At 35.2% G+C, this 17,566-nt stretch overlaps 1 protein-coding gene across 3 annotated transcripts in view; it reads right to left on the bottom strand.

The window, feature by feature from the left end:
- The window catches only part of Myo10A (Myosin 10A), a 418,782-nt gene that overhangs the window by 240,587 nt on the left and 160,629 nt on the right, over positions 1–17,566 (bottom strand). For all 3 annotated transcript variants that reach the window (XM_068378794.1, XM_068378796.1, XM_068378795.1), the window contains 11 exons: positions 14,354–14,507; positions 13,474–13,639; positions 8,279–8,412; positions 7,819–7,992; positions 7,047–7,207; positions 6,295–6,464; positions 5,884–6,108; positions 3,211–3,310; positions 2,790–2,991; positions 2,381–2,571; positions 1,999–2,174 (listed from right to left, as the gene is read on the bottom strand). In XM_068378794.1, the coding sequence (XP_068234895.1) occupies positions 1,999–2,174; positions 2,381–2,571; positions 2,790–2,991; positions 3,211–3,310; positions 5,884–6,108; positions 6,295–6,464; positions 7,047–7,207; positions 7,819–7,992; positions 8,279–8,412; positions 13,474–13,639; positions 14,354–14,507 (1,853 nt within the window). The remainder of the gene's footprint in view (positions 1–1,998; positions 2,175–2,380; positions 2,572–2,789; positions 2,992–3,210; positions 3,311–5,883; positions 6,109–6,294; positions 6,465–7,046; positions 7,208–7,818; positions 7,993–8,278; positions 8,413–13,473; positions 13,640–14,353; positions 14,508–17,566) is intronic.

The following is a 17,566-nucleotide window of genomic DNA, read 5'->3' as shown; positions in this document are numbered from 1 at the left end:
CAGACTTGTGGTTATACACTACTCTCTTCGAAAGGCTGAAGGTCCTTGGCATGTCCATACTCCAATAATTGTCTGACTTTGTGAGCTCTACATTGGGTTGATACCTCGATTCCCTCAAAGGTAGAAACGTATGTTCTGAAATATCTCAAAATAATGTGTTGAGACACATCTTTCTTCATTCTGCAAGTGCTATGGAAGCAATAGTGACACTTATTAAGAGATGTTAGGTCCTTATAGATGCTACAACCAGAAAAGTACCCCTAGACAGAAGATGGATCACCTTCCCTGATAGTCCAAGAAGTTCCAACAGATCAGGAGTCATTCCATAAGCGCTCTTCTGGGAGCAACCATTGTCATCCTGAGGTCTGATGTGGTCAACATCGGGTGATCAGCTGATGAACAGGCTGATTGGAGGGAAATAGAAATCCAGGATATTCCCAGGGTGTTGGGAGAGCATCAAACACTACCAATTAGTTTCAAATAGGGGAACAAAACGTTGGGAGCTTACTGTTAGATGCGTGATGAACAGGGCGGGCCTTGGAGATTCCCACAAGGCAAGAAGTCTCCACTATACAAGGATGTAAGGACCACTTTGAGCTTCCAACTTGCCCCCTGGCAGCTGAGTCTGTCTGCGAGTACATTCTTCTGTCAGAAATGTATATTGTTGACAACTCTATTACATTGGTACACTGCCAGGATGTGCATCAGCTTTGACAACTTGCAAAAGGGAGGATGGAGCAAGACCAAGCCCTCTTACTTGTTGACATGGGCTACTAAGGTAATGTTGTTGCAACAACACTACCGAGTGCCTCCTCAAATGTTTGTGGAATATTTACAGTTAAAATGATGCTTGCATTTCTCAGATGTTGAGTGGCTCCTGTCTCACTGAAACTGGACGAACTGAGGACCTCTGAAGGCTGACCAGCAATCCTTCAAATTACAGAAGGATCTCTGGTGGAGGTGCCTGTGTGGAACGAGCTTCTCTAATAGGGAAGGTGGCTAAGAGACATTGACAGCATCGAGCTATGTTCAAGAACACTACCAGTCTGTGAGAAATGGAGGGCAGGGGCCCAGACCATAGCAAAGTACAGTATGTCCCAAAGGTCACTCTTCTTAATCAAATGTAGACAGGCATCCCTCTCCTCAGCAGCAGGGGAGGGAGAAGGCTGACATGGGGCTCTGGTACCAGTAACCAATAGGCCAAGGTATCAGGCCCCAAGGAGCCAGGTGTCGTTCAATCCCCTCACCACAGAAGAGAGGTTGTGTCATCAAAAGCCCTATTATTGTGACTACAATTGGCCCTCTTAGATTACTTTTGCTTTATCTTCTTTTTCTTTGAAGTGTCAGAATCGGAAGAGGAATACAGTACGGGAGAATGAGGATGAAGAGATGAAAGAGGGAGGGGACCAAATAATTTCTCCTTACTAACTTTCCCCTTAGGTTCTGCAGGTAGGGAAGTTGATGTTAAAGCAACTAACAACAGAAAGCCCCTCCTCAACATGGTGCACAGCAGTACCTCATTAGAGAAGAAAACAAAGTCTATAATCTAAGTGGGAAGGTGAAGGATAGCACACAAGATAATCCAACACAAGGCGAACATTATCCACGTCGGGGGCACATACCTCTGCCCCATCTGGCTAATGGGTAGTTAGGAGAACATGGGGCTGGAATCGGCCAAACTCACCACCTGTCATTAAATACCTAGTCAACATTTTTAACAGCCATTTCAGATCCCCTGAAGGCAATCCCTATCCTAAAAGGACAAAAGGTATTGAAAATATATGGCAGTGCATGGCAATACTTTCAATTGGGTATGCCATATTTCATTTGTCTTTCAGCCTCAAAGCCAAAACTATTTCAATGCCTTCTTTACATAGAGATGTGAATCTAGCTGCTTTCCCAAAATATAAACTTTTACAAAAACTGATCAACAACTAAAATAATACAGGAAGTAAAGCACTAAAAGATACAAAATAAATGAGTAGTGGAAATTCTTACCAAGTGAAGGGGCCTCGCTTGTATCCGACATGGCAGATGACTTCAAGTACTCTCGCTCAATGTGAGCTCTACTGGAATGATGGGATCCTGGGTATCCTCTTCTACCTGCATGACTGCCTTTAATGTAACGATTAGATATGCGTGAGTATTCTGTCTTTGTTTCATCATCACCATTTCTGCAAAGCAAAATAAAAGTTTAGTAAACTCCTATACATTGCAATACTATTGGCGCAAAATAAACTATCCTACTTAATCCCTGGTAACCCATCCAATACTAATCAGACATATTGTTACATAAATTTACCTTTAACAGTGATAACCAATGTTATTAGCAAAAACAAAAAACAAAAATATCAAAATATGCCATATTTCTCTTATTCACCTCTCCTCCAAAAGATCATATTTGTTCCATGTACGGGACCCAGAGAGGGATTTTGCAGCACCACGTTGAGAAACCGATTCAAGATTATCAAGATCCTGAGCACCTGGTCCTGTAAACAGAGCCCTTTGCTCTGTTAGTCTTTCAACACTATGGTAGCGATCGTTTAACCTGCTCCCAGAAAGACCAAGTAACTGAAAAAATTTAAATACATCATTAATAATATAAAAAATATTAATTCAATTAAAGTTCCTTAATACAATAGAATATCCTTTTTTAAGTCAAGTGTCCTAGCTTCTTTTAAGACTATATTTTCAAATAAAACTTAAAAATAAAAATGGATAAAGGATAATTGAATTGTTGATTCCAGTGCAAAATAGGAGCAACAGTATTATATATTACAATGCATTACCTGAATATCAGGAGGTCCATCAAGCAGATTATCAAGCGATCTACTCTTGTTTTTGTCATCAAAGTAACGATTATTGAGAGCTGATGTTCGAGACAAACCCATTCCATTTTCTCCATTCTTCTCAACAGTACCCATTACTTGATCATGGGCCTCCAGCGCTTCTCGAGAAAGTTTCCTTGTTAAAGGTGGGGGCGACCGAGTCCTATGTTTAGTTTGAAAAGGAGAAAAAAATAAAATTTGTATTTTGTCTCAAAACAACTAAAAAATAAAAATAATTTTTATAATAATGATATTGACATTAATAAATGATTGGACAACCATTAATATTACAATTAATCCTTCTTTAGATCTACGAAGAAAACTTTCATACTTTTTTCCCACATGAAAATTTCAATATAACTCATTGCAATCATAAACAAACCTTCGAGCAACAACAGGAGATTCTTCAAAACCAGTACCATCTGTGACATCCATGCCAGGAAGAGGCACAGGTGCAGATGACCTTCTTTCTGTGCGAGTACCTGCAAGATATCATGATATTGATTTCAAACCCTTAGATAGGTTATTTCTTTACTTTTTATGTACTACAGAATAGTTACCACCTATATTTAACAATCTGAATTGTACCATTACACTTCAGGTTATATGCCCTAGTCTTTTCATAGCTTTGAATTATACAAGCAAATCATTAGGTGTCCAGTGAACTGACAGGTTAAATTCTAAATCAATCTGTAGTTACCTTCAAATCTTGTCTTATAAACAGACAAATTCACTTCCTACTACATAAATGTAAAGTACCATAGTAGTAGTAGTATCACTCGTGTTAACAAACTTCAAAAATAATGCTTGTTAAAAAATAGAGGAAAATACAAAGAAAAGGTATCTACAACAAAACTCAGAGAAGAGAACGAGTAAATATTTATAAATGTGCAAATAAATCATTATTGTAAATGTGTACATCAACAATTATTGTAAAATCTCTAAAAAGAGAAAGAGATAGTGTACAGTACTTCAAAGCAGTAGTGGAGTCACTCTTAAATTCTTAAGTTTAAACAATGATAACAGTGCCATAAACACTTGTAGTTTTGCTTTGAATGGAATTTAAGACTTCTGATATTGAACAATATGATACTATAGCACCCAAACATGGTGAGGGTTTAGATGCCCTGCAAAATAAGTAGCACTTGCAAAATCTGAAGAAATAGTCAAAAAGACATTGGAGGATGGCCAACAAAATTTTTTTGGGGCGAAAGAAAAATACAATTCTCTATAACAGGGTGTCTCAAAAGTGGTCTATATCAACCCCAGGAGGTCATAAGAACTTTGGAGGGGTCAATAAACAACAAGAGATAAAAAAAGGTCGATTGAGCATTTGGGATAAAATCTGACATTTGTATAAGAAATAAAAATGCATCAAATTATACTGTGAAAAAAGCATCTTGATAGTGAACTTTAAAGCTGGGTTTAGACATAAATATGCAGTTTCAATCCCAAATTTCAATGCCATCCATAATACTCATCAAACATATCTTTTGCTTAATGATTACAACCATAGAGAAAAAAGCTCAATATCACTTAATACTAGTAAAGCTTTGAAGCTTACATCTCTTTTTGTTTTTGTCATCATTATCATAATCTTTAATATCATCCACACAAATGTCAGATACAGGAAGAGAGCTATGCATGGAAGATCTATCTAAATCTATATATATACCAAGGCACTTCCCCCAATTTTGAGGGGTAGCCAACATCAAACAAATGAAAAAAAGGGGACCTTTCCTCTCTACACTCCTCCCAGCCTGACGAGGGACTCAACCAAGTTCGGCTGTTATTGCTAGGGTGCCACAGCCCACCCTCCCCCGTTATCCATCACAGATGAACCTTCATAACGCTGAATCCCCCTACTGCTGCTACCTCTGCCATCATCCTAGGTGACTGGAGGAAGCAGCAGGACCTACCGGAACTGCATCACAATCGCTCGCCATTCATTCCTATTTCTAGCACGCTCTCTTGCCTCTCTCACATCTATCCTCCTATCACCCAGAGCTTTCTTCATTCCATCCCTCAACCCAAACCTTGGCCTTCCTCTTATACCTCTCCCATCAACTCTTGCATTCAAGAGTTGATGGGAGATAGAATAATAAAAAATATGAAAAAATAAATAAATCTTAAACAAAAATGAATGAGGAACAAGGAGATGGATTTTCTACCTTTAAATACAAGGTAATTATTCATACTACCATTATGTATTTCTTCATTTACTAATGTTTCACCTATTTATGTACATGTCTGGGGGTCTATGAGGGATCAAGGACTCTGTGATGGAGTCGATGGTGCAAAAGTTTTGGGGACTCCTAGTCTACAATATAAAGATTCTGGGAGTAAGCTAATATCTATCCAATAGAACAATACTCTTATAATGTTAAAAAATCTGACACAAGTAATAAAGTTCCATCATTTTTAAACACACGAGGCCTTACAAACAATACAAAGTTTTTGGCCTCATGAAAAATAAAAACCTTATAGCAGGTTATGTTTGTAGATTCTGTAGATGTCAGAACAAAATGTTGTAGTTGAATAAGATATAGTATTGTCAAATATTTAAAATCATGAGGGTACATATTAATTTCCACATAGTGAATTATAGAGTGGAAAGAAGAGTATAGCACTGGGTAATCAATAAAGTCTGTTTTTTATGAAGTTCAGCATCATACCACACTAAATGCTTCAATCAAAGATTCATTCTTTATCTCTATTATGGTTGGGAGGTACAACTTTTCATTAGCAAAGATTGTATCACGAGTTGCCTAATCTATATACTTTACTATCATATTTTCAATTCAGCAATCATGATACAACAAAATCCTGAATACTTCTGTGTGAAATACCAGACATAATGAAATTAGTCAAAAGCCATCAACAGCACATTTTATTATCAATCAATTATAACCTTTGAATACAATTTAATTCCAAAACAACAAAGTTTAAATAGAGAATTTTATTGTTAACCTTTTAAATAAGCTGCTTGAGTACCCAAAATTGTAAATGACTTTCTTATGAGAAAGGGAAAAAGAAAATTTCTTAGTAGACTTACCTGAGTGTAAAAAGCTTGAAGGGCCCCTTGGGAACCCAGGAGGCAGTTCTCTTTCACCAATAAGGTCAAACACATACTCCATGCCTGGCATTTCAGTCATTGTATCATCTTCCATTAAAGCTACTGTCCAACCAGAAGTCTCAGTAATTCCTCTTTCTTCTAACAATCTTGATGCAAATTCTTCTCCGGTTGTCCATGAATCAACTTCAGCTATCCCACTGTTTCCTAAAGGGTGATCAGAAAAGGAAGTAATCAAAAGTTTAAATACTATAAATAGAATTAATACTTAAATTTATTTGTAATAAAATATATCACTTGAAGCAGGCATGGAAGTAATGACATTAAAATATAAGATTATTTCAGAATGCAAACAAATATTCTTAACCATTTTCAATATTTTACATTACTTACCATCAGGATATCTAGCTTCCAGAGCCATGCGAGATTTCTTACGATTTGCTCTCCATTCCAAGTCCGTTGGAGGATATGATCTTGCAACACCTGATGAATGCTTGTGTGAGGAAAGTAATTTTCTTTGGCACAAATTAGCATAGCCATTAGGTCCATAGTCTGAGATATGTCTGGAAAATTTATGATAAATGTTACATAAAATATCTACTGTCACAAACTACCCGATCTATCAAATTTCATAATAAAAAGTGATGTTATAATTCATAAATAGACAAACCCTTTGAGCACCACCCCCTTACCAAAGATTTTGCACTCAAGCCCAATGCATATTCTTATAATTTTACTTGACTTATGTTAGCATAAAAACTATACATGACAGAAATTTACAAAATATATTACATAGCTAAATAAGTGTCCTTTCCAATGATGTATAATGTTACATATTTTGTTAAATTTTCATATACATATGTGTAATAAAAGAGGAAAAACTGGTAATTGCTGGATGTGAAACACATCAAATGGCACTGAATGGAGTAAAAAATATCGGACGCAGAATATATCCAATGGCAGTGAAAGGCTTAACTATTACCAATGAGGTAATATTCTTAAATCTCATAAAGTTGGCTCAAAGGGATAATTCTTAATGAGTATATTACATATTTAACATAATGCAGTAAGTGAATAACATAAGTGTAAATTTATTTACTTTTCTTAGAATGCAAATTTATTTACTTTTCTTGGAATATACTTACTTTAGAATATACTTATATAATGTCGAAGAAGGTGGGAAGACTGATAAACAGTTAGCAAGGAGCAGCCATCCCCGTTCAGCGTTTGCATTATTATCATTCTTCCATGTTTGATTGCTTAATTGACAAATAATTTCATCTTGTAATCGTTTATTGTTTAAGCCCTGAAGATGGTAAAGATATTGAAGAAAATTAGTGTATTTACTACTGATGTAGGTATATTTTTCTTCAAGCTTACAAAGACAATATCTAGCCTTTATAAAAGAGTACCTATCATAGCTAGTAAATATGAATCATATCATCTCAGTCTGATTACTTTGAGGAAAACTGATCCGAGCTATAAGCATCAGTACTGACAGTAGTCTGACTATAACTTTCATATTCAATATTTCAATATACTGCATTCCATATAAAGCATAATATAACTTACACTACAAACTAATCCACACTTCACTATAAAAGTATTGAGATACCAGTGAGTTTTACTTCATGGATTTATTTGAAGAGAAACTATCCAGAATATTCTTTATTAAAAAGTAAAATCTAACAAATTTGATTTTGTAACTGATGTTTTAGATACTGTTTTATAAATAAAACACAAAACTTTCTTAAACTTAAATAATCATGAAAAACACAAACTGAGTACTGTATCCGTATTATGAAAGATAGATCATATGTTGACTGAATTTTTCACTTAAAAACAAATGGAAGAAGTTGCTAAATAGTAAATAAGAAGACCTCTATTATCAGGTGAAGTTGTGAACATTTTACTTACCTTGTTAGCAATGTAATTTCCCAAAACAGTCTCCCTAGATCCAGTGAGTGTGTGATCGTTCATGAATCTGAGAATAAGCTTGAATATTGCTAGAGAATCACTGTAATCGGCATCACGAGACTTCGATAAGAAAGGGGTTTTAATTGGTTCACGTTTCATGCCCCAAAGATGAGACTGAAAGAAGGAATTCATACATACAGTATATATGTTTGATAATTTACTAAGAACAACTGAGAATTCACTTTTTATGGAGACATGTATGTATTATCGAACAAGGGAAATCCTTTTGATCACTAATCCATCTATTTACATAAACTTTTTCATTATATTTTGAAAAATTTTGTTATATTACCTCATAAATGTTTCTCAGTTAGATATAGACTTTAATCACAATTTATTTAACTGTTACATTAAACTACAAAAAATAAAAATAAAAATAAATCTGTTTATATTACCATACCTTGAAATATACATTTGTGAACTTTGAGTAAGGGTAGTAATCAATGTCATGAGGCAGATTATAATGGATGGCAGCTGGACGGACTTGTGCAGATGGTCGAACAATATTCCTCTCTCCATGTGGCTTCTCCCAATCTTAAAGGAAGTAAAAGCAAATTATCATCTTGATATATTTTTTCTAAATAGAAATATACCTAAGAAAAATACCAAAATACATTTTCTTTTCTTATGTTCCACACAAGAACCAACTCATAAGATAGAGCAAATTAATATGTTAACAGAATTCCTAGACTGACCAGTAATAACAGACACAAGCCAGTATACTCCCCTCATACCAAAGAAAAGATATATTAGGACAGGGGATTATACAATGCACATGTTAATCCACCTTTCACCACAAAGCTTTTCCTTATCTTTTAATTTCTGAAATGTCCCATTGGCTTAAAAATGACAAAGTCTGAGATCAGAAAAAGTTACCTTTATGACCAATAAAATCCCTGAGAAAACCCTTACTGAAGGAGGGATTAACCATTAAAATGTGACAAAAGGTTAACTGAAGTGAAGAAAAAGACTCAAATTGTTCCCCTTCTCAGAATGCCGAAAGATACATACTGTATATGTCACAAAGCTTTTTTCATATTTGGATTTATAAATTTGGGCTCTATAGCCTGGTTCTGGGGCCTGTGATACCATTCAGCACCTAAGTGCAACTGGGAGAAAATCCTATAATAGCACAACAAAGTAAGAGTTGAGGGGTTAAGCAGCAAGAAGGAAGAGAGGAAGTGCAAATGGAGGTTGAGTAGAAAGATATAAAGTATGTGCAGCTAGGGGCCAAAGGAACACTGCCAAGAATCTTAAGTAGACTAAAACACACCATGTGATGTTCACTAATGGCACTAAAGTGTTTCTCTAGGGTATGCTTATATTTACCACAGCACCTAGATGAGCACTTTTGGATAATGCTTACATTTACCACACCACGTAGATGAACACTATCAGACAATACCTACATAAATGATCTCAGTAACAAATATATCTTGCCTTCTTGAGCCACATGTCTTGACAAAAGTGTGTAAACACCTTGAAACAGTTTCACCAAATCATTATAGAGGCTGAACAGTATCTTGACAAATTGTACAATTGTTGCCCTACCGTGAAAGTTTCATTTATTATACTATAGCAATTTATCATTCTTCCTGAAGAAACATGGACCATATTCCAATTTGCCCTGGCTGGCTTAATTTGATTTGATTTATAGAATTTAGGCCATATGGAACTGTGTTATGGTATTGGAAGGCCATTCAGCATTAAGGTGTAATGGGAGGAATAAACTTGCACTATAAAGTAAAAAAAAAATAAGAGGATGAACAGCAAGATGGAAGAAAGGAAGTGAAACTGAGTTTCACTTGCCTGGAAAAATAGACTAGTTAACTACTGTAATAGGTTTAGAATAGCTTTATTTTACATTCAATAGGTTTTGAACATTTAATTCACCTTGATTACATCAAACTAAATCTTGACCTTGCACAATACTTTAAGATTAATTTTAGTAAGAACATATTTTTATTTCTATATTCACCTGATATTCATATTGCTATTCTCAAGAAGCTCGGTTTATTGAAATTTACCCCTAAAATTTATCAAATATTTCCCATATTCTTTTCTTTCAATAGACACATGCATCTAGTTAAGTAATAAGACATTGGCAGGTAAAGGCAAGGAAAGCACCAGGGCTTTTGTTAATTTAGTTTTAAAGTCAAACTGTTCCCTGTACTCTTGACATCACAAGCCAGTGGGGAAGATAGTGGTATATGAACATCAGGCGAGTATAGAAATAACATATCATATCATTGAAATTGTGCTTACTTCTATGAACCTCCCTGAGGTTCATATTACTGACTTTCACACTCTGATGGAGGTGAGATACCAGTGAATGAAAGAGAAAGGTAAATTACAGAACTAAAAAGCAGTATCAAATAATTAGCATTCTAGACTCAACGGGCCTAGATTACTGGTAACTAATTAATTACTCTTGAAATATGGGACTCTAGATTTTATTTCTAAAGTTATTTTAAAAATTTTGAAAATAAGAAAATGATATATTAACTGAACTCCAAAAAAAGTCACATTGACAGCAACCACTATTCTCAATAAGAAACCAAAATTCTTCAACATAAGGTTCTGCTAACACCAACATGGTATGCCATTGAGCTGCCTCTAATACTCTTTCCAAATAAAGCTTTCTGCAAAAATTATGAGATACGTATAGGTGTACTCATACTCTGAACCTTAACCTTCAGAGCTTTTATAAGATTTGCATTCAATTCTTTGAGAGTTTCTGTGCCTAAACTTTTAATTAGAAATGTTATGCATTTTTGGACAGAGTACGACAGTACAATAGCTAGTACAGTGGTAACGTGTTTTCATAGCATTTGCATGGTGGCAGATCGATCCCAACCTTGGACTGTGACTTTAAGCTGTTTAACCATTTTACCCCCAGTGGACGTACTGGTATTTTCCACAAAACTCACACCTTTACCCCCATGGACGTACCTGTACGTCCTTGCAAAAAACTGTTATTTACATTTTTTTGCATATTTTTGATAACTTTATGAGAAACTTCAGGCATTTTCCTAAAGAATGATACCAACCTGATCTCTCTATGACGAAAATTAAGGTCGTAAGAGCAATTTAAAAAATATATATATTACAAAATGTGCTTGAAAAAAAAAATCCTTGGGGGTTAAGGGTTGGATAGTTCCAAATACCTTGGGGGTATAAGGGTTAATGGGGAGGCCACTGCTTTGCTTGGGCACCACAGTGGTGGGTTGCGCTTGCCCAGCTGACATTCTGGTGAGCATCCATTCAGATAAAACTTGAACTGAAACTGGACATCTTTACCCTTTAATACCCATTAGCAAATTAATGTCCATATTTGTCCAAGAATTACTAAACGGCTTTTACCAGACAAATTTTTTTCTTTAATGCACTGTTTACATCCACCTCCAAAGAGGGTAAGAGAAAAAATTGTGCTAAACTCTTAGTTTTATAATAGTGTTTGCTCTGAAGGAAGGCAGACAAGACAAAACCATCTTACAATCCCAAAGCTTACCTTAAAAGATATTGTTTACAATTTATTATATATTTAGCTGAAGCCAATGCTAATATGAAAAGCATTTTAGTTGTAAAATCTATAAGTGAAAGATTTTCTAATGGTTCAAAATTTAAATCTTTTAAATACTGTAAAAACCACACCCAAATGTGCACAAATAAATTTGATTACTGGAAGCCTACTACTAATAAAGCCTTAAATACATCCATTATAATAGCTGAGAGACACAGATCTGATCCCAGATGCTTCAGTATAGAATTAAGCATTAATCTATATCACTTAAAGGCTAATATTGAAAATTCTTTTCATAAAGGGGCAATGTAAATATTTTACCTATATTATCCTAGCTAGTTGTAGTCACTGATATATTCTTACATTAGCATTATCAAAAATAAACATACCAGTGTCTTATGATATAAAATAATGGTAAGTTGTCTTTTAAAACCTATAAAGGACAATCTAGAGAGCTGCAAAGAATCTAGGTTATGATAAAACAATGGATAGTCTCCATGTGGTTACGTGGAGCATGAATGGGTTTGGATGAATCACCTTAGAATTGGTTGCCTGTCCATATTGGTTTGTATGGCAACCCTCTTGGGGATTCTGACAACAAAGGCCACAGATCTGCAGACCATTCCCCTTGTGACTAGAAGGGTCTGCAGTCGGCCCTCCTTAAACGTGGGTTCTTTCCTTGCGGTTTCAGTTTTACGGGACGAAGAACAATGCAATACTTGTTCAATAAAAATTCTCATATTCGAGATAAAATTCACGCTGCTCGATGATTTCAAATAGCTCACACTCATTTACACTGGGAGTGTTTTGCATCACTACCTATCTCTCCACCAAGTTAGTCCTAGCTCTCTACAGTGTAAATTCATTTACAGAGGTAAAAAATTACAGGTATATTTGAAAGAAACCGGATTTTAATTAAGCTGGTGTTCCACTTAACTGTATCCAATAATATTGCTTGTAATATTCACATTTTAGTATAGTATTTATAATAAAAAACACAGCGAATTATAATCTTATGCCTTCTTTACATTCAATTCAGCTGATCAACCCTGCGTAGCCTGCCGTCAACCTCAATTTTTGGATGAAATAACTTCCTAAGGCATGCTACTAATGGATATTTCTTATTTACTAAAAGAAACAATTACAACCTAATCTATCATTTTCCAATACTAATTTCAATAGTTTTATTTGAAATACTTCTCTCATATTTTATTTACTTGTATTGTTGAGTTGAATTGCATAACATTAGCCGGAGTTTCATTCATATTGCCGATACATCATATTTGATGGTTTTTAGCTCTTTGGTGCTTGATTATAAATAAGGCTTAGGAAATTATTTATTACGGCTGTCAGTGAACATTCAAAATAAAAAAGAGAGAGAGAGAGAGAGAGAGAGAGAGAGAGAGAGAGAGAGAGAGAGAGAGAGAGAGAGAGAGAGAGAGAGAGAGAGAGAGAGAGAGAGAGAATTTTAATACCAAAATCTTTACATAGAGGGAAAAAAGAGAATGTGATTTGACAGCAGTACCAAAACGTTTCAAGTATCAGCTATTTTTTTTGCATTGGAGACTCAACATGCCTACACCTGAGGGTTCAATTAGCACAACTACAAGGAAGATCAAATTACTCTAATAATTCAAGATATACCAAAAGATTTAGTTTGAAATTTAAGACCAAAATTCTTAAAATAGAGGATATCTCATTAGTTTGCTAAAATAAAAAAGTTTTACAGCTAAGATGTTTGTTGGAGACCCATACCAAATTAAACATTAGCTTCCATATAAGCTCCTACTATATAAACACTACCCTGTGACTACTGCTGTTCATGACCATAAATGTTAAACAGAAGTTAATAAGAACTTTTAATTGTCCTTTAGGTGGAGTTCAGTTCAAATGCAAGCTAGATGTCCTTAAAATTGGGCCATGAACAAATAGATCAGTGATTGGAATAGATTAACAACAATAAAAATTTCCACTGGTTTGTATATATAGTTAGGACATACACCATGTCACTAAAATGGTGAAGTATTTTGTTAGTAATGTTAAATGGCAAAGAAATACGACTGGACAATTACCATCAATTTTAGATAAAATGAAAGCAAGCTCTGCTGGAATCTCCAGATGGTTAACACCAGCCACCGATCTTTGAACTCTCTCATTTTCAGCTTTGGTTTGCTGAGCTTCTCTTTCAGCTCTCTGCTTGGCAAGAGCTTCAGCTTTCTTTCTCCTTGCCATTTCTTCCTGCAAGAGCAAAAGCATTTGAACAAAGGGTTCATAAAAGAACTTTTGTAATGACTTGCTGTTGAATAAACAATTTTATATTTGTATGATCTCAACAAAAAAAAATTTTCCTATTGGTAACTGAATAACAGAAGACAATGACAATTGGCCATATCTAACCTTAATCCTAGTTTTGAGAAGGCAAAAGGGGATGCCAGTGATGCCATTTTGTGGCTCTTTACTATATCCTCTCTGAATTCCTATTGTTTCTTTCTTTATAATTAACCAGTTTTTGAGGGATCAAAAATTTTATGATAAAATAAAATGTATATAATACTCAAAAACTTAATTCAAAAGTACAGTACATGAAATGCATTCATAGAAATGAAAATTTTTCTAAAGTTATTATTTTCTTCTTAAAATTTTCAAACATAAATGAAAGGCTTCCAGCAAGAATTGGGGAGGAAGAGATTAAAAAAAAACTAGTTGGCTGATATCTCTACCTACACATAAACCCAGCATGGAAAAATTAAAAAGTGCAATAAATCTCTCAAAAAATTATGATACATAAACCCTCTTCTATGAATGAAAACTAAGTTTTTAAAAAAAAGAAAATCCAGTACACTCAGGAAGTGGCTTATCCAAAAAATAACAAGCTATGAACTAACTAGCTTTTTATGTCATTATTAACTTGATATAAGTTAACGGTAAAGTAACTAGAAAAAATACACTTACCTTGAGCCTAACAACTTTCCTCCGTGTTCGCTGTCCTCGTACAATAGCTTGAGTTCTAATGACAGCATGTTGTAAAGAACGGTAACGCCGTCGAGCAATCCACATACGTACCATAGCCTGTACAGCAATCGCACTAGAACGTTGAGTACGGAATCTGGAGAAGAAATTATGGGTCTGATTACTGTACTGTATCAATAAATTTTCTTCTACTAGTAATAATAACATGTATAAAACCATTTTGATTATCCTGATTAGCTATACAATTCAAATTAGTTGCAACTGATAGAGAGATACCAATGATATTTACCAAGTGAGTTTAAACTATCCAAGAAAGGGAAACCTACAGGTCTATTTAAACCTTTCCCACATTGGCTTGCTATCATAACAATCTAATCTATGAGAAGGTAAGTAAGCTTCCATGTAAAATATTGGTTGGCAACGCTTAATGTTTTCTGCATGAATATTTTGTTCGTGTTGAACATCGCTTATAAGATTTCAGAGCTGTATCAAAAAATTTGTAAAAAAATTATTGGGATTTTCTAGAAGTAACAGGAAAATAAGGAACCTTGTTCTTTCTAATAACATCAATTGATTCCTGTCCTGGTAAATCTTACCAGCAATACTAAATTATTCTTGAGTCTTAATACTGCTTATCTGAAGTATGGAGTCAAATCTGATGCTCACCTCTTGCAAACATTATGATCAGTGACAGATTCAATAACTGTTAAGACACTAAGCTTATTCTAAACAAGAGCAATCACATATTTCTGACTTCCGTCAAAGGTTAATGGAGTCATCCATGGTCTAAGATCTCTCTGTGGTGGAAATTTAGTCAAAATCCGTCAATTTGTTTTGACGTTATCTTTAAAATGGTAAAAAATGGAAATCCGGATCTAGAATCCAGATCCAGATCCAAATAATTTGCAAAATTTAATGGGGTCATTCATGGCCTGAGATCTATCTGTAATGAAAATTTCGTCAAAATCCGTTGAGTAGTTTTGATGTTATCTTTAAAATGGGGAAAAATGCAAAACCAGATCTAGAATCTGGAATCAGATCATCTCCAAAATTTGATGGAGTTGTCCATGATCTGAGATCTATCTGTGGTGATAATTTCATCCAAATACGTTAAGTAGCTTTGATGTAATCCTCTCCACAGACACACAAAAAATACAAATAAAGATCTAAAATCCATCTCCGGATCCAGATCAGCTCCAAAATTTAATGGGGTCATCCATCACCTAAGGTCATTCTTTGGTGAAAATTTCATAAAAAATACTTCAAGTAGTTTTGACGTAATCCTGCCCACAAACACACAGACAAATAAATAAACCAACTTGATCGCATAACCTTCCTGGCAGAGGTAATAAGAAGCTAAATAAAAATTAGTTAAATTTTATTAAGGTTCAACTATGTGACATAGAAAAATGACAACACTCCAGTTATGGGGCCTGTTTAAGATTAAAGAAGAGATACCCAGTGATAATTATAAGCACATGCAACTAAATTAAAAGCAGTACTACCAGAGAATGTACATGTGGAGACCTTGCACATACGTGTGAAAGGTAGTATGGTCTGAGACCGTACGCATAGACTCTTTACACATACGGTATGAGTAGCCTAGGAGCATGAAGGATCAGTCACCAGGAAGAAAAGACATTCTTTCGATATCATCACACTTCTCACTGACGTCATCAACTACAAGTTCGTTGATCAGAGACAGAGCGCGAGAATCTAGGTACACATGCATCTCAGGTACATGGACCTTCTCCTAAGCAGGTACGCTTCATTCTTGAAAGAGAAGGAGAAAACATCTGGGAAGGAGGAAGGAATGTCAGCGCCTTTCACGCCAACTGGCGGTACCAAGTGCCCAGTTGTACAGTAGGGTCCCGAATTAAGCGTGTTCGAATTACACGATTCCCCTTTTCCACGATCGCTATTTTTCAAAAATAAATTTTCTGTATCCACGAGGCTGTTCAAAGTTCGCGAGTCAAGCACTACAAAATGTATCAAATCTATAGTCTTTTTAAGTATATTGGTAGCCCTAAATACGGTGATTTATAATAAATGTTACAAAAACAATATTAACATTACATTTCATTAACATAATTTCATAATGAATAGCCTATTTAAGGATAAAATTCCACATCAACAATGAAATCAACTGTTAACTGTGCGAGTCCAGCTGACAAAATGTAAACAGAAATGTGGTTACGTTCTCGGCAATCTTTATCTTTCTCCAACCTTACGATAATTGTAATGGTAGTGTTAATGATGGTATATTAAAGCATTATTTTTGTTTAGTACAGTATATTTAAAAGCCTTATTTTTCCCTCTGGGCGTTCAAGGTTTTCACGAGTAGACTGGGTTCGTTTATCGGCAGTGAATAGCCTAAACTTCGGTAACGAGTCGTCAATATTTTGTCATATTTTAAACAGTAGGCTATACATTTGATTTGCAAACATTGGTTTTGTAGAGTAGACGGTAAAATAAAATCTAGAGAGAGAGAGAGAGAGAGAGAGAGAGAGAGAGAGAGAGAGAGAGAGAGAGAGAGAGAGAGAGAGATTTGATGGCAGAAATCTCTCTCTCTCTCTCTCTCTCTCTCTCTCTCTCTCTCTCTCTCTCTCTCTCTCTCTCTAGATTTTATTTTACCGTCTACTCTACAAAACCAATGTTTGCAAATCAAATGTATACCGTTTAAAATATGACAAAATATTGACGACTCGTTACCGAAGTTTAGGCTATTCACTGCCGATAAACGATAACAAACCCTTTAATGCAAACTAACTGTATCCTTTGATATTCCTCTATATTTATCACGAATTCCTTCTATACCTCCTCAGACACTCTTATTTCAAATATCTAAATTATTCTTATCACAACTAACACCATCTAGTCATTTTCATTCCATTATATCTATTATTCCTCTGGATCTTATTCCCTTTCCTTATTCTGTTTATTCGATGGGATTCGTTTTTCCTTTACCGTCTTTCAGAATCTATTTTTAGCCACTGGCAACCAAATCCCCCTTCCCTTCCCCCGTCTCCTACCGTCTCCCCTGCGAGTCCACCCAGCCTATTTCATCACTCCCCCCACCTTCATCCTCCCCTGTTCTAGGTCTGTAACCTTCTGCGTCATATCTCTCTCTCTCTCTCTCTCTCTCTCTCTCTCTCTCTCTCTCTCTCTCTCTCTCTCTCTCTCTCTCTCATCTCT

Source organism: Palaemon carinicauda, chromosome 8 (assembly GCF_036898095.1).
Source record: "Palaemon carinicauda isolate YSFRI2023 chromosome 8, ASM3689809v2, whole genome shotgun sequence".
Lineage (NCBI taxonomy): Eukaryota > Metazoa > Arthropoda > Malacostraca > Decapoda > Palaemonidae > Palaemon > Palaemon carinicauda.
The sequence above is the reverse complement of the archived record's forward strand: the minus strand, read 5'-3'. Positions and strand labels throughout refer to the sequence as shown.